Raw genomic sequence first — 26,831 nt, forward strand, 5'->3', positions numbered from 1 at the left:
CATTCCTGCCTGAGTTATTCCATGCATGTGATTCCCAGGTTTATGATCTCTTAACTGTTTTCTCTGGGCCTCATCTGTGCCACAGTTCTGCTGCTTTCCAAACTGATGTGTTTGGAAACTCTTGCAAAAATTAAAGAAAAGTGAGGGACAGAGTTGATCGCAGCGGCCTCTCTCCGAATCAAGAAAAAAGATCAAGAAAAGACAACTGTGAAATAAAAGTATTATTTTCAACATTTCCGCATCAAAATGCCTAAAATTACGAGGTCTGTTCATATAAGGTGCTAATTATATTGTTGTGTGTCTAAAATGTTCAAACCCAACCAGCATTTTAATGGTCTTCACCTGTCAGAGGTTGCGCTGACGCACAGCATCACTTTCTCAGATGCCATTTTGCGACACGCTAGGCTAGTGAAGTCAGATTATATGATGACATTGAAAGCATCGCCACCTCTGAATTTGCTACGTCACATTGGCCGCAGTAGGTGGATGGATAGAGGCGTCATCCAATCATAATTTCTCAATTTAAACCTTGCAGCATTTTTGACACAAAATTGGCTTCTATGCTGCGGTTGAAATGGAGAAAATCATTCTTGAGGTGATAAAAGTTGTACAACATTCACATTTACTGAAATAAATGAAATGCTGAAAAGAGCTCGGGCCAGAGGAGGAGATGGTGTGAACGCGAGTGTGGAGCTGCGTAGGAGGAGATTGAAGCTGATCAGTCAAAGCTGACCAGTCAAAGCTGACCAGTCAAAGATCACCAGTCAAAGCTGACCAGTCAAAGCTGACCAGTCAAAGCTGTGCGATCGTGTCGTTGCAGGGAGGTGCACAGCTGAGCTGCTGTAACTCAACTGTGGCCTAAGGCGTGGATTCGTCACTCTGAGAACTGGCCTAGATTCAGGCTCCGTCCTTCCCTCGTTTGTTAATGAGACCTTGAAATACTTGAACTTTGTCACTTGGGGTAGCAACTCACTCCCAACCCGATGGGAGCAGGGAGACAACCGCACCCCAGGGCCTGCTGGTGGTCCCGCAGTACGATGAAGCCAACAAAACCACATGATTTGCACACAGCAGGGAAGTGACATCCTAACTCTCTCCTCCTCTTGGCTGCACCTTCAGATCCTGCACCAATATTACAAACACAATTTGTGATGAGAGACAACCCTGGCGGAGCCCTGCACCCAGTGGGAGTGTGTTTGATTTACGGATACGGTCTCACTGTAGTTATATAGAGACCTGAAGGTGCTTAGCAACAACCCCCGTACTCCATACTCCCTAGGCACTCTCCAAAAGTCTCCAGACTTAAAATGCGTAATTGATTTATTGCTCTTAATTCTTGTATTGCACAATCTGGGAATTATGTAAACGTATTGCCCTTGGCCTTTGCACACATTAGCCACTCACTATGCACACAGTTGTGATATTGCAAACTGTGTGAACAGAATTTGCGCATGAATGCATACAGGATTTTCCAGAGGAACAAGTGAGATAGGGAGGGAACATCAGCTACATTCTGTCTCATTAATTTGACTTTACTGGATGTTGGGTTGAGATTTTTTTGTTTAAATGTCCCACTTTTATGAGTCCCAAACAATAATTCCTCTATTTCTCTGATAAACCAACATCTTGCTTACTTTATGGGGTTGTCGTGTCTGTACAGTGTATCAGGACCTTATTATAAATAAAACTCATGTGAATGCATCTTGCTCTGGAACCACTCCTGCCTGGTGATCAGTCTCTGTTAAACTTTCACAGTGACTTGATGGACCGACTGAGCGTTGGCTACCAGTGATGTACGGTGCACCCACCTCCATCTACACTGCTGGTCAAGCCAATTCAGTAACCATCATCTTGTTTTTTGTTTTTTTCATTTTAGTACGAAGATAGTGACTCATAAGAAAGTGGTATTAGATCAGTCTGTCATGTCTGAAGTGTGTGTGTGTGTGTGTGTGTGTGTGTGTGTGTGTGTGTGTGTGTTCTTGTACTTGCTACATATTGAGGACTAGAATACATATTTAACCAACAGAGTGAGGACATTTTTGGAAAGAGGACATTTTAGCCAGTCCTCACTTCTTCAAAGGGCCGTTTGAGGGTCGAGACTTGGTTTTAGGGTCAAGGTTAGAATCAGGTTCAGGTTAGGTTTAGGGTCAAGGTTAGGAGTCAGTGGAGATGGTAGGTTTAGGGTGAGGGGCTAGGGAATGTATTATGTCAATGAAAGTCCTCACAAAGATATAAGTACAAGTGTGTGTGTGTGTGTGTGTGTGTGTGTGTGTGTGTGTGTGTGTGTGTGTGTGTATGTGTGTGATCTATTTAAAAAAGGTCCTGAAGCAGTTATAGATCCAATTTACCATAGCTGTAAGTCTCCTTGGTGTTTATGTGGCGACTGAAACATTCAAGTCTGGACAAAGTTCCTCCAAACGTCTCTCTCTCTCCTCTGTCTGCATCGACATCTGATTGAGTTACACAGGGGAAACTTTTTGAACAGGTGCCCAGTGAACCCCGCTGCTCTCCTCCTCTCCCTCTTCATTGACTTTCTCCTCCTGTCATTGCAACATGACTCCCCAAGTGACTCCCACGTCTTCAGCCAGCCATGTCATCCCTCACGCACCCGGCAGAGTTCAGGTCTGCTGCGTGAAGCACAAATAACTGGACATACCACCAACACACAGGATTAACGCGAATGAAATGAGGCGCTGCAATATCTTCCACTGGAACCATGACAAGTTATTATTCAGTGGCGGAGGCACAGGGATGTACACTGGGAGGACTGGTATGATGCTACTGGGAAACACTCAAGCCCATATTACCCCCCTCTACCCCAGACAGGCTTTAGAATGTCCAGCTATTGTGTGCATTCGGATTTTAGCAGTTAGTGTTCGGATATCTGCAAAAAAAAAAAAAAAAAAGGCCCGTTTTCACCTCATGACATCACACCCTGAGGTGGCTGTTCAGACATGCATTGAAAAAATATTGTAACTTATTATAGAAATGTCTTATTCTAAAGTTCTGCATCTATCTTAATATGTATCTTTAAGCACTGCACTTCCTTTTAACTCCGTATCAAATAGGAAAAGTTATTTCTGAAGATGAACATCAATTGAACAACAACAAAAAAAAGAAATAAATAGTGACAATTTAAAAAGAAAAAAAACGTGTGCATAGAGATCCATACAAACAACTGCTGAACGTGCTGAAGGCAAAATACTGTTCGAATATAGAATAGAACAAAGAAGAAGAGGGATTTTTCTGTGTGGTTAAAAGTATTAGCAGCTAACAATACAGACCAATATGACCGGGAGTGTTTCCTGAGATAAAAAGGTCTCATGACAAAAGCTTTTAGTATCTGTGAGTGACGCAGATCTCAAGAGTTATGTTGGAAAGTTTGACAACTTCTGGCCCCAAATTGAAAAAACATCAGGAAGGTTTCAACGAATCTAAAGTAGGAAAGAGACTGAACTGTATGTCGCATACGTAGAGCATTTATCTGAAATGATCTCTGGATTATTTAGACTCAGAATTATTATTATTATTAGTAGTAGTAGTGGTAGTAGTAGTTATTATTATTATTATTATTATTATTATTATTATTATTATTATTATTATTATTATTATTATTGTTATTATCAGCAAACATCCATCACAGTGACTTTCACTTTGATCACCTCTGCCGAACATATCAAGTTCCAGCAGGATGTTGCGTCTTTAAGAGTTAAGAAACTTGAAACTGTGTTTGCGCAACAATCAGTGCGGCTCCCAGCCGCCAAAGTGTCTAGACTGGCATATGATGGCGGGAATCAACCAATGGCTCCAGAGCTTTCCTCTGGGGCCCGAGGAGAGAGAGAGAGAGAGAGAGAGAGAGAGAGAGAGAGAGAGAGAGAGCGAGAGAGAGAGAGCGAGAGAGCGAGAGAGAGAGAGCGAGAGAGAGAGTCAAGGTGGCCGCGATTACAACGGAAAAGTGAATGATTTTGTGTTCCAAAATAAAAGCCTGAAAGACTCGGCGTAAAAACGCTGCTCTATACGTGCCACGGACACGACCTACTAATTAGGGGAAAAAAGAAAACATGTCATGTAATAATACTGAGTCCTTCAGCGAGTGAACAACAGAAGACTTCCAACAAGTAAGCAAAAACTTGCATGTAGGAGCAATTAAGCTTCCATTAATATTTTCATATCTCACTTACAGCCCTTATAAATATTCATATTTCATGTTTTCAAAGCCATTTATTTGAGACAAATGTTCTTCTCAGGGCGAGGTGTGTGCACTGAATTCCTAGTTTTTCTTTCTCACAAATTAGTTGGATTATTATAATCATGGTCTTTTACAGTAAGTATTTATGGCCAAATTAACATGTATCGAGTACAATTATTGATTGTACTCGAATCGATAAACTATACCCTACCTATTGTGTAATAAAGCGCTCTTGCACTTCAAAACAAACATTTGCTCTGACATTTACTTCCACTTCCCTCACGGTAGTCGCTATTACGGCTTTTATTTTGAAAAGACCAGGCCAAATAGACTAGTTCTATTACACTGGCTTTCGTTCTGTGTGTGTGTGTGTGTGTGTGTGTGTGCGCGCGCGCGTGTGTGTGTGAGTGTGAGAGAGAGAGAGACAGAGAAAGAGAGAGAGAGAGAGAGAGAGAGAACTTCCAGCAGGGGAGTGGAGAGTGGAGTAATTCCAGCTCTCTTTAAATCAACTTCTCTGAACGGAAGCCGACCCGGAGTTTGGCTCCGGAGTCCCCGACCATCTCTGCGTCCTCGCGGGGCTCTGTAGCCGGATTATAACTTCTCTGACAGCGAAAGCAAACCTCGGGACATTTGGGATTTTGTTTCGGGTGGATGTTGAAGGATTTGAAGGATCGAGGGATCCCCGAGGCTGAAGCAGAAACTCTGGATGTATGCTGTGTGATGCACATGTTTGTTTGGTTGATGTAAACTGATCCCGCTCCCGGATTATGGTCCAACTATGGTTCAGGGATTGTGCGCTGGAGGTCCACGCGTTTGTGGAGCTGAAGGTTTAGTAAGTAAGACAGAAGTTGTGTTTTAATTGAGTTGGCGACAGCAGGTCACTGCCCGGTGGCGGCGTGGAGCCTCCGCCTCTGGCGCTTAGGGATGTTTGAGTGAACACCAGCAACCTTCTGATGCTGCGGGAGAGCCAGAACACGGAGAGCACCGGCTGCGCAAGTTGTGCGCTCCGTGCACAATCCCAAGGTTTTGCGCGACTAGTCTAAATCGATGTGGCATTTCTCAGGACCCGAACGGGCCTGGCACCGCGCATCCAAAACGGTCTAAATTGTCGTATGTTCAAGTCGAGACGCTCAGGTCTTGTACGGCGACTCTGGAGAAGCCGTCTGGTCACCGAGAGCGATGGAGGCAGGCGAGGTGAGGGGGGACGGCTCGGTGCGTACGGCAGACACTCAGGAAAGATCCACAGGACTGAGCAGCGGTCGGTGACACGCGCTGACCCGGCTCCTGGACTGACGGGGGAGGCTGGAGACCTGACGGAAAGTGCGGAGAGGGAGGAGGAGGAACAACCTGACGATGACCGGGGTGCCATGTGCGTTCCGGAGCACAGGGGCTCTCGGCGTGGACAGGAGGGCGACGGTAGGACGGTGACGTGTTGTTTGTTTGGGGAATGGGATCTGAGACCTCGCAACCCTCATTGGGCCCCGAGAAAAGACGGAGGGGGCCCGTGTCAGTGCGCACCGAGGCACGCGGGCCTGGAGGAAGAGCTTGCGAGTACTGTTCATGCTTTTCTGAAGAGACTTACGGAGAGATGTCTGGACGCCTTAGTGAAGGCTGTGGAGACCAAAGAAGGGATACCGAGCGAGTGCGTGATGGTGCCGAGCACTGATCTGCGGCTCGGCGCCCATCACATCTCCCCTCAGTATCTCCTGTGCAGGTTGTACCGCTGGAGCGACCTGCCGCCCTCAGGCCGACTCAAGGCGCTGAGCCACTGCCAGAGCTTCGGGGGGGAGGACGGAGCTAAGGTGTGCTGCAACCCCTATCACTACAGCCGCCTGTGCGGGCCAGGTAAGGACACCGCGGGTGGGCGGGGAGTGCCCGGATGAAACCATTAGGTTGAGCTCTAAAGAGCACACGAGCGTCACTAAAATTAAGCCATCACATTTCAAGACCTCGTTTGGGAATTTGCAAGATGCCTATCTGAGAGGACAGACGTCATGGTTTAGGGTTGGCTTTAAGCAATATGAAGATCAGTGACCCACAAGACAGCATGAAATCAGCGGAATCTCCAATAACAGTTTAAAGTTCTCATGGGCCCGCAGCTCCAGAGCTTCCCTCTTCAGCGCTTTCCCCGCCACCAATTTGACACGTCGAGTGATTCTAAAGCATCACCCCCGAGAATGTCACTGAACTGCATTTGCACACCGCGCTTTATCGCTGGCCCAACACTTTTATCATCTTCCCACAAATCAGCTTTTACTTAAACGTCTTCTTCACATTCCAAACACATTACACACTCATTTAAATCTGCGCAAAACCTTGTTTCCCACATCGTCCAATTGAAGGTTGCTCTCAAGTTGCACTTAGGCTCCTTTTTTTTCTCCGACAAGGAGGTCCTCCTCTTGTTATTTAGGTGAAGGAGTGCCGATAATATACAGTTTGCATAGTGCTGGCGCCAGACTGACTCGCTGGGTATCTGACTGACTGAGGACTCCAGCAATTACTGGCTCCGCTCTTAAAGGGGCCGCGGCCACAAGCGCGTGTTGACTCTGCAGAGGGGACTATCCCAGTACTGCTGGCTCTGAGAACTCGTCCTGTGTGTTTGAGTTAAACTGCATGCACAGAATCTTAATAATCATTTAGGGCGTTTAGGATGATCAGACTCTCAAAGCAGTCCCTGGATGCAGTGTCTGGGGTCTGAGTTTTCATTGTTGGTTGAGTATTAAAGTGGCACCTCACCCAAAATGTGTATTTTGTCTTGAAAGTACTCACAAATAGGTGCCTCGAACTCACCAAGACACTCTTTCTCTACTGCATTCGTTCTTTTTCACTTCAGAATGTAGAGCCGGCCACCATCATTTAGTTTGAGGCTGACGGCGGCTGACAGCGAACAACAGCTGCAGCAACTAAACAACCAAAAAAAAAAAAACCCAGCCAAAAATGGTTTGTTTACAAACTCTCAAGCACTTGGTCTGGTTTAATCCATCCAGCCGTATGCTCAGTAATGACTCTTCCAGGGCGGCGCTCAGCGCTACGGTGGATATGGTTTGTGTTTAGTTTAAATCAAAGTGTTTGTGGAGTACTGAGCATACGGCTGGATGGACACGATGTGTATTATACTGGACGAGGCTCATGAGATTATGTAAACAGACCTTTCTGAGCAGTATTCCTGTCATTGGCCTCCATTAGCTACAAGCTAGATATACGTGACTGGCTCTTTCTGTAGTCTGGAGTCACAACAAAGTGATAGATGAGGGGGAAATGTCTGTGTGAAGACAAAAGAGCTACTGAAAGCAAAGCATACTTTTTTTGGGGGGGGGAGTGTTGCTTTATTAAAGCAGCAACAGCTACAGCGGCAGCCTCCACATGTAAGCGACAGCACTGCTGTCAAAAGTTACGAAGCAGAAATGTTCAACGAAGCATAACAACATTTTGTGAAGCAGCTCTAATTTCTGATTGTCTGTCCCCAGAATCACCTCCTCCTCCGTACCGCTCAGATGAACACAAGCCACTGGGTGAGTTGGACAGAGACACGTTACCGTGAATGACACTTACCATGTCCCAGCGTCTGGCTGAAGACTCATTATCTGGAGTCTGTCGGGAGTGAGACGCCTGGAGGTGATAACAGGTTGTCTGTTCTACGGTTTGAGAAACTGGGTTCAAACTAGAACTCGTCATCTTTCCCATGATATCTGATGATTGGTTGGATTCTCTTTCAACAAAGATTTTTAAGACAGAAGCAACAAGTGCAGATGGCCTTGTTCATCCGAATAGCTTTACACAACAGGACGTAGAGGCCGATTGACATTTCTTTGAATAGAAGTCTGCTAATTGGTTGATGGCAAATAACTTCAGAACTTTCTCGCTCTCTGATTTGTTTGTCTCTCCAGACTCTACTCTGTCTTACACTGAAACCGTGCTCCCTCTCTACTCCAACCCGCCTCACATTACGCCAAGAGACTACACAGGTGAGTAGCTTGCATTGTTTCTGAGTGCAGAGGTAAAGCAACACTGCCACCAGGCAGATGGTTGTTTCCTCTTGTCATGAGCTTTAAAGTTTCTAGTTCTCCGGAAGAATAAAGTTTCCCTACGAACAAGTTTGGACATTTTGCTGGGAGAAAGTGTTTATTTGATTTGCATGACAGGCAACACACAAATGACTTTTACTGGCATTATTATGTTGTGTATTTTCAAAGGCTGTGAGGATAATCAAAAACCTGCCGGCATAAAGCTTCTATTGTCAGAAAAGGGTGGTGGTGGTGGTGGGTCTCACTATCTGTCCCTGTTCCCTGTCTCTGTCTGTCCCTCTATACACTTTCTCCACAGTAAAATATTTCACTGGGATGAAGCTGCAATAAGATCCCCACGCATACACCCAATCCCCTCTGCCTCTGGAAGCACCCATCCCCCTCTTTCCCTCTTTCTTCCCTCAAATCCCTCCATTCCTCTCGGCAATTGAGCAGTGGAAAGAGGCTTGCATTTTGGGGGCGGGGGAGCTGAGCGGTTCTGATGAGGCTGAGGTGTAGACTTGTGTGTGTGTGTGTGAGGGAGTGTGTATATGTGTGTGTGTGGGGGGGGGGTGGGAGGTGGGCTGCGTTTGGACAGGAAACAGCCCCCTCTAGATGATGAAACTGGAGCTTTATTTGTTTAAGTGCTGGGGTCGGTTGGAGAGGTCCTCGTAGCGTTAGAAGAAACCCACAAACCCTCTCGATCAAACCTCCCCGGACTCGGCTGAGGGTGGTGTTGAAAGGGGAACGGGCACCTCCGAAGTAGGGAAGTCACGGCAGTCTGAGGAGACATCGCCCCACCGACGAGCCGTTTTGCTGAAGTTGATTCACTCGTCAGGCTGCTGTTGTGTTGTGTTGTTTCTCATGTTTAGAGGTTCGTGGTAGCTGCATCGTCAACACACCTCTTTACTGTCAGAGGGCCGGAATCTCAAATAGTTCTTACAGATGATGAATGCAATAAGAAACGATCATATGAGCTTGATTTTTTTTCACATTATACCCTGTTTAGTTAACAATACAGCACTTAAAGCATCGGTTTCCAGTCACGGAATTTACACGAGGTAGCGTTGGTAAGTCGGACCAATCAAACGTCTTTGAGCACAAAAAGTATTTCAAGCTCTCCCTGCCAGGCTCGACCTCACGACCCGAGGAGGCAGATGTGCTCGCAAGAATTCTATAACGCACAACTGCTACACACTCACAAGAAGAGCTGTCAGTGCTCGTTGCTGAAGGAGTCCCCGTTTATGAAGCCTTCAGTTCACTTTGTACCCTCTCTGTCGATGAAATGGCTTCCCTCTGGCCTCTTGAAGAGCAACATTCTACTTTTGAGGTAACACGTTGCCCCGTGACCTCCCCCTCCGTCGAGCTTAACAGACAGAGACACCAGTTAAAGCCCTTCATCCATGCTGGAGTTAATCAAATTTTGTTCGAGATATTTAAGTAACAAAGTATCTCTATTTCATTCCTGCCACCCCTGAGTGTTATCTTTTTATTTATTCATTCATTTACTTTACAAACATAATGAGTCTGAACGGTCTGGAATCCTCTTATAAAAACCTGCCATGTGAATCTGTTTATCTGTAGGACCGAACCCCCTGGGCCCCCTCCGCGTGTGCAGCTACAGCTCTATCAGAGGATATAAGTAGACTGCATAATTGAAACAAATAACCGCCATGCTTTATATTCCTTATTGCATGTTTGAAATGAAAACACATCAGTGTCCTAAAGCCTGTTTCACGAACAAAACAAAGCCGTGTTTTCTTTGTGTTTAAGATGAGCAGTGAAGGGACGTACCTCTTATAATAAGAGAATGTAGGAATAGATCAGTTGTTTTACAAGACATAGTGTGTGTGTGTGTGTGTGTGTGTGTGTGTGTGGGTGGTCTCAGACCCCCCCCCCCCCCCCCCCCTTGCCAGAGCACCAGAGGCGAGGGCTGGAGCTCAGGCCAAGGGCAGGAGTAACAGCGAGACTCGTCTAAGCTGAAGTGATGAAGAAATGTGCATGCAGCTTTTCTAAGGGCTGCTCTTCCTCTTACCTGCAGCTGCTTTAATCAGAGGAAACAAGCTGAACTTGAAGCTTGTATCAAAGAGAGGACTTCAAAGCTCTTGATGTCGGTTCATCTCTTTTGTATAGGTTGATCCTCTGGCATCATCTAAAGCCTCTGATGTTTTCTATAGAACAAATACAGGCATTGAATGTGTGTCGTGGTATTATAGCATCTTTTTATTATTTCTTTTTAAAAAGCTATGTACCCGAGATTAAAAACAAGCAACAGCAGCAGGGCGTGGACACTGCATACCTTTGCCCCGGCCTCTTTTATCATTCAATCAGTTAACGTTCCCTTTAAACCACAGCGACCAGCCCGGCTTTGAAAAAGGAAATGTCTACTGGAAGTTAAGAAGGCTCGTGTGTGCGTGTGTGTGTGTGTGTGTGTGTGTGTGTGTGCGCACGTGCGCGCGCAAGCGACAGCGACAGACAGGGAGGAATGTCTGTCATGACTCAGTGATAAGATCGTCTCAGTGTGCTCACATAGGGGTTCTATCAGGACAAACACACACACACACACACACACACAATCTTTGTTACATGGAAGAAAGTTGCATGTTTTTCCTTCATAATTGTTTCATGAAGTCAGACAGACAAAAAGAAAATTTCCTCATATAAATGGCCAAGTTCCGTCTGCATTCATTGGCTCGCTCACGTGACACGAATCGCTGGTGATACACTGGTTCTGACTAAAAAACGTTCTTATGTAGGTGTTATTTTGAGTACCTATGCTGGATTCAGATTATAACATGACATTTAAAACAGCAGAAAGTAAACTTCACCTCAGGTTCAAGCTCCATGTTCAGTAAACTGTGATGTTAAAATATAAACAAACATTAAAAGATGAGGAAATTACAGGCTATTACGCTGCCACATTACCATGTTTCTAAATTTAACGTTGTTCTTTTAGTCCGACTAAAACTGGACTTGGACTAACCTACCTAGATAAAGTGGCTGAGGCTTGATTTATGGAGGTTTATATATTTTGAATTGGTCCAAAGAAGGCTTTCTGCACATGCTCCTTTGGATCTGTGGATCCTTCGTGTTGGGTTCATGCAACTGTCCAAAAGGCCTGCCTGAACTGTGCATGTCACAGCTGGTGAAAATGTGACCGGAACAAACTACGACACTCTGACTGAAGGCGCTGTGGGACAAAAAAACTGTACTTTCACTGCAAATAACTAAATTAACTAAAAACCTAATCTTGCCAATATCGCCTAAATCTGCGGCCACTGAAACTGTCCCAACTAGTTTCGAAGAATCAATTCGATTGTGGAATTGATCCAGACCCCCACCTTAGGGGATCAGTTCACCTCGGTGGAGGTGGGACCTCTACTGTTGACCTCCAGTGTGAAATGTCTTCACATTTGGAGGATCCAACTGCCTGAAATGGAAAAAAAAAGTGCATAATTTCCCCACCCATTTTTCTGTTTGATTCATCAATGTTGTGATCACACAAGAACCTTCAGCACTTCAACACAAGGCCTTTATTGTGTAGTATCATATGTGGGTTTTTGTTTTTTTTTTAATTTCAGAAAGCTCTTGCAGGAGGGGATCTACTCCCAGCGCCGCATACATATTTGTGCCTGTTTATCTCTTCTTGAGGATACAGTTGTCTCCATCTTTGTTTGACTAAAGGAAAAGTGATGGAGTAAAGGTAGTGAAGGAAGACAAGCAGACTGCTCGCTCGCTGCCCTCGGTCATCATATTTTGTGGGCTTATTTGCCTATGCAGAGCGAGGTATCAGCCAAACATCCTGTCTCAAAGCCCTGTCTGCTCTCGCTGCTGCAGCATTAACCCCATGAATCGGCCCTTTGACTGATGGGGCACGGCCCAGGAATGTTGGGAAATTGGAAAGGTGAAGGGGAGTAAGGGTGTCAGAGGGAAAGAGGTGGGAGGGGGGTGGCGGGGTCTGACTCTGGAGAGTGACATCTGATACATGTTTGAACATATCGCCCTTAATAGTTAAGACACAGAGCGGAGCGACATTCTTGGAAGTTTGGAGGACAGTTTTAAGAGAGTAAGTGTGTTCCAAGTCTGTTTAGGTTTAAACAGTCGCACGAGGATTGTAAACGATCTACTGAGGCTTTAGAGGCTCAGACAAGCAGGGATATTACACCAGATACCTTTGCAGATTCCAGTCCGGAGATGGTGCAAATACAAAAGAAAACATCCAAACTCTGCATCGACCAGTGCGAGTCTGACTGTGTCTGGATGGGTCCTCTCAGTGACCTGAACCTTTGGCGTATTTGCTGGCACGCGTACAACACTTGCTCTTATGCCTGACCGAGACACATTAGACTATGGAATTCAACATCAAGTGCCGGCCCATTAACCGTTTGCCATTTCCTCAAATATTTTCCATCACGGCTCTTTTTCACTACAAGTAGGGTAGGCAGCTGAGGGCGCAGAGCACGCCGAGCATGACTCAATCTGAGACTGTTATGTTGGTTAGGCCTCTTTTTTCTGATGTGGTCTAATTCTTTCCTCCCCCAAGGATGTTTGGGTCAGTGGCATTTGTTTTGTTTGTTTGTTCCTCTGTCAACAGGGTTATGCAAAAAATATGTGGCAGGATTTCTCAAAATTTGGTGAGGGGGCAGTTTATTATAAGTACTATGAGTAAAGAACTCGTTCAATTTTTGGGCGGATTAATCATCACTGGTGGCACGGTGGTGCAGTGGTCTTCTCACAGCAAGAAGGTTCCAGGTTCCAGTCCCAGCTCCATCACAGGATCTTTCTGTGTGGAGTCTGCATGTTCTCCATGTTCCTGTGTGGGTTCCAGGGTGAACCCTGCCTCTCACCTGAAGGCTGCTGGGATAGGCTTCAGCCCCCCCCGCCGTGACCCTTAACAGGATAAGAGGTAGAAAATGGATGGATGGATTAATCATCACTCCACCCAGTGGCCAGAAGGAGTGACTTGTTATTTTAGCACTTCAATGTAGTCCTCCTGGTGCCCCGCCCAGATCCCGCCCAGATAATAGCCATTCATAATCATAGTGCCATCTAGTGGTGGCAGGAATTAAGCTTGATGTAAATATTTATTGTCATCAAAATCAAAATAGCAATGTGTTTTCTTCTCATATGCAACAACACAATTTGTAGAAAGCGTGTGTGTGTGTGTGTGTGTGTATGTGTGTGTGTGTGTGTGTGTGTGTGTGTGTGTGTGTGTGTGTGTGTGTGTTCTCTAGCACCACCTAGTGGACACAGGAAGTGATACTTGCAACACAACACACCACATGTGCCCTCCTTGCATTTTACGTCTCCTCCTTTTTTATCTTTAATGTTTTTCATATTTTATGGTAAATGGGTACCTTGTTACTTGCCAGTAAACTACAGTCACAGCAGGCAGGAGAGGAGCAAAGTTAGATTCCTGATTTTCGAAAAAAAGACAACCAAAAAGTGAAATCTATGACATTTTATCAGTATTCTATTTTACCTTGACCCAATCAATCAGTCCATCCATCCATCCATCCATTTTCTTCCACTTATCCTGTTAAGGGTTGCAGGGGGGTGGAGCCTATCCCAGCAGCCTTCAGGCGAGAGGCAGGGTTCACCCTGGACAGGTCACCAGTCCATCACAGGGCCAACACATAGAGACAGACAACCATTCTCACTCACAGTGATCACCATCGGTGGTTTGACTGTTTGCAGTATAACTCAAAATGGGGCTGGAAGATTTGGAACAAATTTGATAAAATAGTTGACCTGAGTTTGATGAACAATCAGTTAAACATTTGACTGGATCAAGATCTGATGATGTCACATCACCTCAGTGGAATTATAGACTCTAGTATGTAGTTTTCCTCATTTTCGAGTAACAATCAGCTAACATCATGAAAACTCGGCCTATCAAATTGAATTATCGAGTGACCAAAAGAGGTCTTTAACTTGCATATGAGATTCTTCGAAGACGCCGTCCTTTAGCAAGCTAAAGATGAGCAGATGAAGTCTTACAGATGCGTTTGTGTGAATGTTGTCACAGAAATGTGTGTGTGTGTGTGTGTGTGTGTGTGTGTGTGTGTGTGTGTGTGTGTGTGTGTGTGTGTGTGTGTGTGTGTGTGCGCGGGCAACCAACAGTTACCAAAGCAGCTGTGACACTGCAGTATCTTTGCACACACATTAAGCTGATGTGAAAATCTAGTCACGTCTAACGTTCTGCTAGATTTCATACTTACTACCTGGAAGGTGTCTCGGTCCTCTTGCCTCAAACAAATGATCATAAATATCTGCCACCATTGCAGATACATGAAATTTAAGGAGCAAAGAAGAATTGCTGTATTTATCGCCTGTTTTGATGCTGTGCGCTGTAGTTTTGTGTTCCTCTCATTGTCATGTACATTTGCAGTTTGCAGTTTTGCAGATGCAGAAAGGAATTTTTGGCATTTATACCGTAACTGCTGTAAAGTTCCTGGACCTCTCCAAGCGGATGTATATCCAAGCATCAGATGAAATCATGACTTTGATGTAGAAAATGTCTTTTGTTGCATTAATGATGTTCTTTGGATGTCTCTTTATCTTATTTCCTTCCTCCTTTTAGCCAACGAGCTCATCTTTGTCCGTCTTCTTCTGCCTCTGTTGTTTATTGCGCTCTCTCTTTTGCTCTCTCTCTTCCTCCTTCTCTCTGTCTTTCTAACTTTCTTTTAGTCCATGTTTTCAGACCATCACAATTTAAAATAAGGTTTAAATTACAGGACTGGCTGTGGCTTTCCGTTGTTCCCTCAGAGTTTTTGCCAACTCGCAATTTGGCTTTTAATGGAATCCTGCCATGCTGCTGAACCTAAAGATTCTTTGCAGATGTCGACAGGCTCCGACTCAGTCAAATGTAGGACGCTGTCGCCTGGGCTGTGCGTAGTGAGCACAACACCGAGGGAGCTAAGACTTTAATTGTTTATTTGTGGAGAGCAAGTTTCACCTCGCTGAAAAAGTTGTGGCTGCCTGTTTTTAGATGTGTGTGTGTGTGCGCGCGCGTGCGCGCGTGCATGCGTGTGTTCACAATCACTCACCCATGTTATTGAAGCTCAGTGAACTCCACACTGACAAGCTGATATACTGTAGATGTGCAACATTCTCAAGTGGCCACCAATGTTGTGCTTCAAATGGTGAGGTCAGGTGACTAAAACCGTCCAATGCTAAATGCAGGTTGATGTAGAGCGCCGATGAAAGCTGATGTTGATACAGCTCTGTCGTCCAAACCCCTCATGTCATCATTGCCATGATGATGTAGATTTATTGTCCCTTTTACTCAGCGAGTTGGGAACATTGTGCCGCTACTACGCCTCACCAGAAGTCACAACATCATCAGTAACAGCAGGAAGGGGGAGCAGCTCACACATTCCTCCGCTGGAGATGTGTCATCAAGAAAAGTGACATAATTCTGGGGTTGTTATTACTGCAGCTTTGCAGAATCACGGGTAAAAGTGATGTTAACGCTCGCGCAGGCGGACACTGATATTTTGTTGGTTTTAGTGAGTTTGAGATCAGACCAACACTGAATTGCAACATCCACCTGATTTTCATTTTCGACCAAGTCCCTGCCAGCTCAGGGTGAGGAAGAGCTACTTGATGCTTTTTGATGTTAAACTTCCCTCCGTCTATTTTAATTTTTTGAACTACACGCCTCCACGCTGACTAGAAATACAAGTTGGCTCCTATATTTAAGTATAATTAATATACTTCAAAACAAGATCATGGCTCTTAAGCCCATTCAGAATTTTTATCCAAAAAATATTTCCATTTATCCAGAAATGATGGGTAACACTGGATGAAAAGCAACACTCAGTTCTGAAGAGTTCACAGTGTTGATAAGATTGTTGTTTGGTTTGTTGCTCAGTTATTCTTGTAATTCATCGAGTATTTTGCATCATGTATCACATGACCATTTGCTACTGGAATGCTATTCAAAGGACAAGGTAGTTTCAACAGTGGCGGTGACGTAGCATTTGCATTTAAAAGAGAAAAAATAGGTCAAAGTTGCCGCAGGATCCCGCGGTGCACAGAATGCACGAAAATGAATTTTTATTGTTGTTAAGATTTTTTATCCACTGAAGATAAATGTCTTCTCGATCCACCAGAGTGGGTCCTAATCAAGGAAAACTTGTGGTTCCACTAAAATATATATTTTTTATATTTATTGCTGTGTTATATAAGACATGATGTATGGTTCTAGTTTTTTTTTTCTTTTTTCTTTTTGGAAAAGGCATTTTTTTGGGAAAAGTGGTGTAGAACCTAAAGGAATAAACTCTCTCTGCTCTCTGAAACATTAATCCAGGTTTATTCACCCATGTGTAACATACTGTGAGAGTATCTGAACTGTAAGGCCTAAACATAGAGGACATGTTTACACTTTTAATCTGCAGGGGCACTTAGCTGCATATTCATGTGAACAGATGATTTTATACTTAAAGCCCTCAGAAGATGCAGTAACGCTCAAATGTGTTCCTGCCTCCATTACTGCCAATCGTTCCTCCTCTCCGTGTCCAGGATGTGCAGCAGTGTCTGACTCTTGTCGCTGTGAATCAGAATATCCTCGCTGCTGGAATTTCTAATCCACAGAATTCACCCTAATCAGGTTTTAGTAAGAATTTCTTGTCCCTGGTGGAACAAATGGATGGCTTCCACCAATAAATGTCTGTAATGATGTTGTGAGGAGTGAAGGCCATATAGTCTGACCATGTGAGCCTTAATGAGACACTTGTCAACTTGACCTCTGTGACTGGCGGAGCGGGGGAGGAAGTGTCGAGGAAGAGGGCCTGTCCAGGAATGTGTTGGGAGGGGAAGCCTGTCAACTTGCGAGCTCTGCCTTTCTCTCTCTTCTACTCTCTGTCGATTCCCTTTAAAAAACAACAACAACAACAACTTAATTTCAATTTTGTGTACATAAACGAGAGAGTGATATGTTAAAGTGGCATAGGACGTCTGTGAAGCATGAGTCATACAAGTGCACCGACTCAAACTAACCACTTGTGCGAAGGCGGTGCACATGACCTTTGTTTGAGCTGCTGGTAGTTTTTGTTGGTGCCCAAGTCACCAGGGAGCAGGCTGAAGAGAGGCTGATTAGCTCACCCTCCTCCAGCGGAGACATTTCCAGAGCAAATGCTCGCTTTTGAGCGTGAACAAAAGTGATTCCGCCAGGTCTGGAGGGAACAATCTGTCAAACAATCTCCTTTTGTGCTGGCGATCCAACAGCAACAGACATTTTAGAGTAACAAGCCCCTTTATGCTGCTGCTTGGGTGGAGGTGTATTCAAGGCATCAGTCCCACCCGCCCCTTGCTCAGTTCGGTTGCAGGTAAAAAAGCTGCGGAAACCAAAGATGCGATGAGGAATCTGTTGGTGTTTGAGACTCCCTCCACAACACACACACACACACACACACACACACACACACACACACACACACACACACACACACACACACACACACACACACACACACACACACATACTGCTAAGAACTTTCCAGCAGTCATTTAAAAAAAAATCATTCAGGGACTAATGCTTTTACATTTGACCTTCGTGGGAAATTGAATAAATCTTTTTAGTATCTGACAGGTACAAAGTCAGTCTGTCGAATGCTTGCATGAATCTGACTTTCCCATTCTGCACTGCGCACATCTGCCTCTGGCTGTTGGTTCGTGTCGGTCTCCCTGATGATGACATGTGCTGCACGCATGGCGAGCTGCACGACCGAGGAACGAGCGAAGGCCTGAATCTGACCTTGAGCAAGACGGAGAGGAAGGCTACACCCAACAAGATCACATAATAATGGACTCTCTTTTTGAACCACAGGACATCAAAATGAGGACAAATCCTGATAGTCATTCACGTTTCTGCATCTGTAATATCCTTGTGAGCTAAAAAGCTTGACCAATCAACCAAAAGGAGGCGGCGTCAGTGTCACAGAAGTTGTACTTTATCATTATAAGAGAAAAGTGCATCATATTTTAGAAAGCGCATAAAACATGCATCAACTCAAAGAAACCATCACACTGAGAAGATGGAGATCTCCACAGCGCCGTCATCGTTCAACAGCTACATTTTCCCAGACACGCAGAGCTACCGCGTATAAGTCAGGTCAGTTCTTTGCAGTTACTTATTTCTTGAACAGGAATTACTGACCCAGTTCTGCTTGGCAATTTTATCTTTGTGCACATTCTGAAAGAGGAGATTTATGGCAAGTAAAGTGATATTTCACTCTGCAGGAACATTTTTTCCAAGCATCGTTGCCCTGGTGAGGAGTGATCAGAGGTCCGGGTTTATTTCTCTGTTTGCTTCCAGCGTTTGAGATGTACTGCTGTTCTGTTCTTCTACCCAACCTCATGAATCTGGGAATGAGACTTTTCGCCAAAAATAGCACATAATTGCCGTCTTCTGAAACACATGTATTATTATATGATTCTAGAAAGAGAACTGTTTCAGCGACATATATGTGGTCCGTGATGGCAGCACAATCACCTGCATTTCCTGTCACCTTTCAAGTTTATTTGCGTTTCTGTGTTTCTTGAACGTCATGTTTTTAGTCATCGCGTTTAGCAGTTTTCAGAAAGGAGATTTCCATGAACTCTTCAGGAGTTCACTTCCCATTGTCTCTTGGTGGATGATAGAAGACAGCTCAGTTATCCAGGATGCAACGATGTACTCAGAACCTGAGAATCTGACTCATCTGTTACTTTGAAGTAGCCGCAGAAATGCAGGAAACTGCTAACATTCGCTCTTCCTCTCAGAGAAGCTCTCTCAAAAGCCCCTAAACGCTTCTTCTGAGGAATTTTACAAGGACGCTCAGGATCTTTCCTCTGGCCTGCAGGTTCAAGGGATGAGGTCTGCTGTTTGTATGAAGTAATCTAGATTGGTGGTCGAGAACTGAATCCATTTACGTTGCTAAACAAGAAGCAGAGAATGATGCTTAGTTGTGCGCAGCGCCAGGCGACATCATAAGATCCACTTCACAAAAGAAAAACAAGGAGAAGGAAATAGCGTGTGTGTGTGTGTGTGTGTGTGTATGTGTACAAGAATGTGTGTGTTTGTGAGCAAGAGCCTCTGTTGTGTTGGACTGTAAAGCCTCTGTCTGGCGATAAGGCAGCCCTCTGATGGCAGAGATAGCCCAGACGCCATCTTAAAAGTGGCTTTCTGGATTGAACTTGCCCTGTAATGATAGTTGTCTCAAACAACACAGGACCTACCATTTGTAGCCTGTGAGGGGTGTTTTCCTTTTTCCCCTATTTTTTTTTAAATTTCTGCCTTTTTAAAGCTTTTGGAGGAAATTTGAGAACACTGAATCAAAACAAAGCATCTTCGAGGCGACTGACAATAGTCAGTAGCCGAATTCTATCCTCCCTTCTCGTCCCTCTGTCCCTCCACAGCCCCCGCCTCCCTCTCCCAAAACCACCCACTTCTTTCAGCACAGTGGAAGAGTCTAATAACTGGAGGGGAATCTAATCCTTGGCACTGGATGAAAGATGAGGGTCTCCCTCCCTCCCTTTCTCACAGTCTCTTTCTCTCTCTTCATTTTTTCCGCGGATGCTGGTTATGCTTGGCAGGTTCTCTCTCTCTCACTCTCTCCCTTCCTCTATTTTTCCTGTTCACTCTTTTACTTGGTCTCTCTTTTTCATTTCCCCCTTTTCTCCCCAACTTTCTTCCTCTCCCCTGTAGCTTCAGGTTGGCAGGAGGAAGCCTCTACTTCTCTCTGACCTGGAAGGAAGAAAGTTGAGGGTTTAAAGGGTCTAGTTCAGTGTTAGTGGGGAGAATCCATGTCTGAGCAAGTAGCCGACTGTAACGCTCAGGTGTGTCAACACCACTCCTCCAGTTTTCTATCATATTTCAATGCACATTGGCATGATATTAATAAAAATAACAACCTGTCTATATTCACTTGAGGTGGTTTAAAAGTGCACAACGATGGATGGAAACACCTTTTTCCAACAGACTCCAGCGAATCTTGAACTCAGATGACTCATCTTCAGATATTCAGAAATTCCCAAACTTAATGGCCGTCTCCAGACTGCATGCAGCATAGCCAATATTAGCTGACATCCTAAAACATTACAATTTTAGTAATTCCTCAAGACCTCTTTCTGTTTTTGATGGTCATTGTTTGTAGATGGCCAAGTGTCTTGTCTTTGTCTTCTTCTTCTACTCTCCTTGTTACAGCCATGTGGAACGTTGACTATACCGCCGTCTTCTGATAAAGATCCTGAAATGGAAATAGAAATAGTTTGTAGACGCCAGGCAAGTGGCTGCTCGCTGCCATGAAATTGCGTAAAACGTTTTTGTGATACCTCAAAGCGACAGCTCACCCAAACTGTCCATTTCAGCGTATTCGTGATTGTGCAGGTTGTGATCAGCGTTGCGCATTCAGTTAAACCAACACGCTCTTGCTTGTCAGTACTTGTTCGTGGCAATGCTAAACCAAAAGTATTATGGTTTTCAGCTCAAATCGAAGTATTTTTGGATTACTGTGTCTATACAGCTGGATATTTGAGATGAGGATTACACCAGATGATTCGCTTTAGCGTTTGTAAAAGCACATTTTTGGTTAATTTTACTGTTGTTTGTTGTTGGTGGCTGTGTGGCCCCATTAGCTTTAAGCTAAGCTGGTTCTCAAGGAAAACAAAAGACGAAACATCATCATGCACTGTATCGCTTTGATTTAAATTGTTGTTACTTGTTTTTGGAATTATGTTCATTTATTACAACCAAACTGCGGTTTACTCAGAAAGGAACAAAACTAGCACCAGCCTCCAGCCAAATGCTGGCGAAAGCATGTGTCTGGTAGATTAGCCTCAATAACTGTGGTTATCTGTTGAGTGACTGGTCAAATTTCAACTTTCAGCAAAAAAAAGTCAATTTAGCACCCTGATGCTAAGCAGTGAGCTTAATGCACGGTTGCAGATTTGTTATACGAGTCTATATTTTTTTTGTTATGCTAAGGTAAGCTAACAGGCTGGTGACTGCAGCTTCATATTCACCGGTCAGACGTGAACATGGTGGTAATCTTCATCACGCCAGAATGTTAATGATTCCTGAAACTCTACACGTACGATAGAAGGTACCGACAGATGAGAAGGGTGCATCTGACCTTTGACACTCACCACTGGAGTTGTAAAACTAAACTGAAGTGTGGATTTTAATATTTTTCACGGTTACTTATTATTTTTATCTCTGTGTACCTATCGCTCTGTTGTCCAGGCATTGGACAAAAGCAACAGTGAAGTAAGTGTGATGTTTCGATGAGATTGGCACTAAGAGACAGTGTTTCTGAAATGAAATAACAAAGGCTACTTATCTAATTGGTAAACAGTGCTGTTAAATGGTGGTTGGCTTAAATACTTGCAGGGCGCTGTAATTGCTGCCAGCCCTCACACAGATGAATTCATGCTGGCACGCACACACGCTCTCTCTCCCTCTCCTTTTCTCCTCTCTCTCTCTCTCTCTCTCTCTCTCTCTCTCTCTCTCTCTCTCTCTCTCAGACAGACACACACACACACACCATCTATCGACTTCCTCGGCTCAAACATAAACATACTGATAACCTCCAGTTTGAACCCGTCTTTAAAAATTCCATTGAAGAAGTCGGTCGCCCACCAGCTCCTTCCTCCTCCCTTGTTCTCACACAAGCTCATTATACCTTTAGTTGGACGATGGCCAGGCTGAGCTTGATGACACTAAGGGCCATGCCAGAAACATTAAACATGACATGCTGCACAGCTTGGGCTGTCTAACATATCTGGAAGTAAAGATTTATCCCGTAAAGCTGTATTCTTTTGTGGGTTGCCTTCTGGTGCACTACTGTGCAGCTCGTATGGTTCATGTTAAATGCAGTCGTCATTTATGTTTGCTTTTTTAATTTTTCAACATACTTTCCCTCTTTTTTTCTTTATGAAATAATGGCATTTTATTTTCATAAGATGTAGTATAATCATATGTTGCCCAGTAATTGAAGCAAAAATACTTTCAAATAAAGAAAAAATAATACAGACTTAAGCAAATGAGCATTCTGTCTATGTGTTTATACTCTTGTATACTTAAAGTGTTAGAAACTTAAAAGCTGAGATTTAATATGAGGTTGCACTCTTGATTATATGACAGAAATTAAAGTGTACTATGTCTAAAACACCCTTAAAAAGTCCCAGTTTGTTTTATGTCTTTTGTGGGAATTAATTTGATCGTGAGCTCATTAAGTCTTTCTGTTTCCCCAGACATGTTTGTGTTGCCTTATTACAGGGAAGAGCATGGCTTGTAAAAGTGTGTGTGTTAGTGTGTGTGTGTGTATGAGAGAGAGAGAGAGAGAGAGAGAGAGAGAGAGAGAGAGAGAGAGAGAGACTGCAAGGTCTCTTATTGGAGAGCTGTAAAAACTCCAGACCGCAGGAGTTGCCAGCCTGGAATTCACTAATGACACACGTGGGCCTCAGATGAGAAGTGCAATTTCATTTGTGTGTGTGTGTGTGTGTGTGTGTGTGTGTGTGTGTTTGTGTGCGTGTGCGCATGCGTGCATGTGTTTGTGTGCATGCACGTGCATGCATTTTGTGTGTGTGTGTGTGTGTGTGTGTGTGTGTGTGTGTGTGTGTGTGTGTGTGTGTGTTCAACACTCATACTGTTTGGATCAGAAAGGCTCAGTTTTTGTGTGCAACTGTGCATGTGTGAGGCCCTATCTCATCATCTAGTGTGTGTGCTTGTATTTGTGTACAAACACATACACACTTCCCTCCTCCTCCTCCTCCTCCTCCTCCCCCTCCCAAATCACCCCCTTTCTCCCAAACCCCTGAAATGAAAATGGCCGCTGTGCAAACATAGCACACCTAGCCTAATCTCAGTCTTGGTTTCACCCAAACACAGCTTGTTAATGGGAGAAGGGCAGCCATCCTGGCCCCTGCTGGATGAAGAGGGGGTGCTCAATAGAATATGAAAGGAATGGGGCCACAGGCACATGGGTCTTTAAATCTTCTGTGTCAATAGAGTCTCTGGAGAAAAATAATGGCATCACTCTGTGTGGGAGTTAATGTGAGCTGATAGCATGAGGGCTGGGGGGTCAAGGGTTCACGGGCTTGCACTAGGTTGACAGAGAGCTGAATGCTTTCCACCCCTCAACCCCTCTCTGTGGCCCTGCACCTCTTTAACCATCAAGGAGTGTTATGGGGAAAAAAATGCTCAGGGATGTCATCTCAGGAAGTGTTGACAGTTTTAACCCCCTTTTCAATGTACAGATTGGGGGGCAAATTAAAGGACAAGTTTGAATAAATGAGAAGAGAAATGGAACAAATGCACACTTCCGCACAGTGCATGAGGGGTCACTGGATTGTTTGATGAGTATGAATGTGATGTGGCCTTTGCAGAGCTTGTGGGCAAACCTGCAATTACGCCTGTGCAAAGACACACATAACTGTGTGTGTCACAGAGGCGCTCCAACACACTGGACCCCCCCATCTGAATGTTGTCAGTGCAAGGCTGGTCCATTCAACTGAAAGGCTTAACACAAAGAATAGAAATGTCATACAAGTTGCTTGTGGCACAGCATCACCGAATGTTGTTTCACCTTTTAATTTTAATTCTCATAGGTCAGACGGTTACATTGTCATCAAACAGTGGGAGAGATTTGTTTAGTTTGTCTTTCAGTATGAAAGTTTGAAACTCCCACACCCTTAGCCGTTGCTGTTGGAAGCTAACATTTTTGAATCAGTCGTAAACATGAGTTCCGGCAAGTCGCACAAGTTCCCTTGCACCATCACCTCCTACCAGCTGTGATGCACCACTTGGTGTTCAGTCTCCCGGTGCTCATTCTGGTCTCTGAGCTAAACCATGCAGCTCCTCCTTCAATTATACATGACTTTTATTTTGCCATTTACAGAAACTTCTTATTTTCACCTTATGGTTGTTTTTGCCTGTTTAAACAGCTTCTTACTGACGCATCTATGCATTTTGCATATGTGAAATAATTTGACACAGAATGTGCATTCTCGATTATTGCTGAATCACTGTGTTGTGCCATTGTTGTTATCGTAGGAAAAGTACTGTATCGTGATTGTATCATATCCATGACTTACTCCTCCATCCTCCCCTCGTTCGCCAGCTTTGCTGAAGAGAATTTTACTGAGGATCCATAATTTGCAGTAACAAACTCTTCTGTTTCTTTCTGGCCCCAGAGACCGGTACTTCCCTCGGCTCCTCCACGTCCGGCGGACACCGCTCTCACTGGTGCAGTGTCGCCTACTGGGAACAGCGCACACGCGTGGGGCGCCTTTATCCAGCCTACGAGCCCTCGCTTAGCATCTTCTACGACCTACCTCAGGGCACAGGCCTCTGCCTCGGCCAGCTCAATGCCAACGCCAACCACAGTCGCCGTGATGACACAGGCAGCCACGGCACATCAGGACATCACGGCCGCCATGGAGGGACAAGCGGCAGCAGTGTACAGCAGATCCGCAGTAAAATCGGCTTTGGCATTGTGCTGAGCCAGGAACCGGACGGTGTGTGGGTGTACAACCGCAGCCAGCACCCGGTGTTTGTCCACTCCCCCACGCTGGACCTCCTCAGTGCTCGAGGGCTGAGCGTGAAGAGGGTGATGCCGGGTTTCTCCCTAAAGGTTTTTGACTATGAGAGCTCCAGCTGGATGGAGGAGCATGGCATGAAGCCCGACAGCCAGGAAGGGCCCTGGGACCCTCACAGTGTTCGCATCAGTTTTGCTAAGGGGTGGGGCCCCTGCTACTCCAGACAGTTCATCACCTCCTGCCCCTGCTGGCTGGAGGTGCTGCTCAACAACCACAGAAAGCACACACACACACTTGCAGACACACAGGAGGTTTCCTGACCCACTATCCCAATTGTAATCTACCTAGATTTAATATAAAATTTATATATTTTATAAAATATATTATACATGTAAATATTTGAGTCATTTTACAATGCAATTATTTATGTATAGTGTAATGTGTATATGGACAAGATAAAAAGGAACAAGAATATGCACTTTTGATTCTATATATGCATTACAGAGTTTCTCAGTGTCATTTTGCAAATATAAACTGTAATTAAAATGAACTTGATTCATGTTCTCATGATTTATCAATTCCATCAAACAATATGCCATACACACTCAATAAAGCATTTGTATTAAATGAAGATTGCTTTGCTGGTTCTAAGTGATTTTCTCTGTGGTCGTTTCTAATTATCAAAGGATTTCTGATGGCATGCACGCTCCTTGGCGTCGGTAAAGCACTGCTCTGGCCTCTCAGAGCCACGTTCTACCGTGTGAACGATGAGGGTTCTGTTGACGTTCAGCAGTTTCATCTCATGCGTGATCTTCCTCAGCGCAGGATGTTTTGCTGCCACACTCATGTCCCAAAAGGAGGGAGGTACATTAGCTTCCCTTGTGTGCGTTCATGGATGTCATTGACGTCCTTCATGGCTTTCAAGTTGGGATGCAATTGTGCCGAAGTCAATCGTGAGCAGGCGTATAGTTGTGTGAGCCCATGAGAGCTGTGGTTCCAGAGCTCTTCGCTACTGCTCCCCAGGAACATTCAATATCCACTTTGTCTCCGGCTGTTCCACTGCAGCAGCAGCAGCAGCAGCACCCAGGGGCATGGGTGAGGCTGTCTCAACCATTTCTCCATATTTGAACAATTTAGCCAATATGTTGGGTGCCAAATGGTCTGATATGTTCCAACCCAGTAGGAACTGGACATACTGGGAGTGCATCCCCGTCAGACCCGCCTGCAACCCTCCTCTTCCGACGGGCTAGTAGTTGGTGCCTACTTTTCCGGTCAGAGAAGGAGAAGGAGCAGGTGGGAAAAACCATTAACCGCTGACTCATTTTCTGATGGGAGACTTTGATTGACAGATTTTTGTTATGTAAAAAAAAAAATCACCAGTGATGTAACATCAGTTTCCCAATGTGGGTTTCATGACATTAGAGTATAGATTCAGAAAGCAGGTGACACAGCTATGCAGCTCCTCAATGATGCTCATGGTGCTAGAAAGATACTATGTGGAGATCTGCGATTGGCCGGCTGGGCTGCGTGTTTGCGAGGTCGTGAGACCTCATCCATCTAAACCCCCCATATCTTCTCTCCTTATCAACGGCACACATTTTGTCGTCACTGTCAGGAATGTGATAATCATCTGATCAACAGCATGTCTGTTAGTTTTAGAGGACGGGACATTTTCTGTGAAAGGGCTTAATATTATGAAGAATGAGGGATTAACTTTCGGAGGCAATAAACTCAATGGGTGGTTAAACTAAACCTCTCTGACAGTGTCAATCAAAACAGATGGATGATTTTTTGTAAAGGCTGTCGTATTTGTCACGGTCCCTGTCTCGTGCTTCCTGTTTTATTTTGTAGTCATGTCCTGTCTTCCTGACCTCCATCCTGTGATTACCTCATGTGTCTCACCTGGGTGATTGCACCACCTGTGTCTTGTTTCCCCTCTTGTATTTAACCTGTGTGTTTTCCTCGGTTTGGTTGTAGGGTCATTGTTGTTGTCGTTTGCTGTCGATGTCATTGTCGATGTTGCTGTTTGTTGTCAAGCCGTTTGTTGTCAAGCCTCCAGCCTCACATCAAACCTCCAGCCTCACGCCATGTCTCCAGCCTTCGCCCTCTCGCCA

General features: G+C 44.7%; 1 protein-coding gene across 1 annotated transcript; it reads left to right on the forward strand.

Moving 5' to 3' along the window:
- The first annotated feature begins 4,648 nt into the window (after positions 1–4,648).
- Positions 4,649–25,327, forward strand: LOC147268999 (SMAD family member 6-like). Its single transcript, XM_086226121.1, has 4 exons — positions 4,649–6,034; positions 7,657–7,701; positions 8,077–8,154; positions 24,373–25,327. Exons 1-4 carry the CDS (start codon positions 5,302–5,304, stop codon positions 25,035–25,037), a joined length of 1,521 nt encoding a protein of 506 aa, XP_086082247.1. The 5' UTR covers positions 4,649–5,301; the 3' UTR covers positions 25,038–25,327.
- The last annotated feature ends 1,504 nt before the right edge of the window (positions 25,328–26,831 follow it).

This window comes from Aulostomus chinensis, chromosome 2 (genome assembly GCF_037954235.1).
Source record: "Aulostomus chinensis isolate RoL2024-O1b breed Wild chromosome 2, RoL_Achi_v1.0, whole genome shotgun sequence".
Classification (NCBI taxonomy): Eukaryota; Metazoa; Chordata; class Actinopteri; order Syngnathiformes; family Aulostomidae; genus Aulostomus; species Aulostomus chinensis.

Excerpts from the sequence above, each read along its gene's own strand:
- LOC147268999 (XM_086226121.1), top strand. The coding sequence starts at position 5,302 with ATGTTCAAGTCGAGACGCTCAGGTCTTGTACGGCGACTCTGGAGAAGC. Across the intron at positions 6,035-7,656 it reads CAGCCGCCTGTGCGGGCCAG|AATCACCTCCTCCTCCGTAC; the intron begins GTAAGGACACCG and ends GTCTGTCCCCAG. Across the intron at positions 8,155-24,372 it reads TACGCCAAGAGACTACACAG|AGACCGGTACTTCCCTCGGC; the intron begins GTGAGTAGCTTG and ends TTCTGGCCCCAG.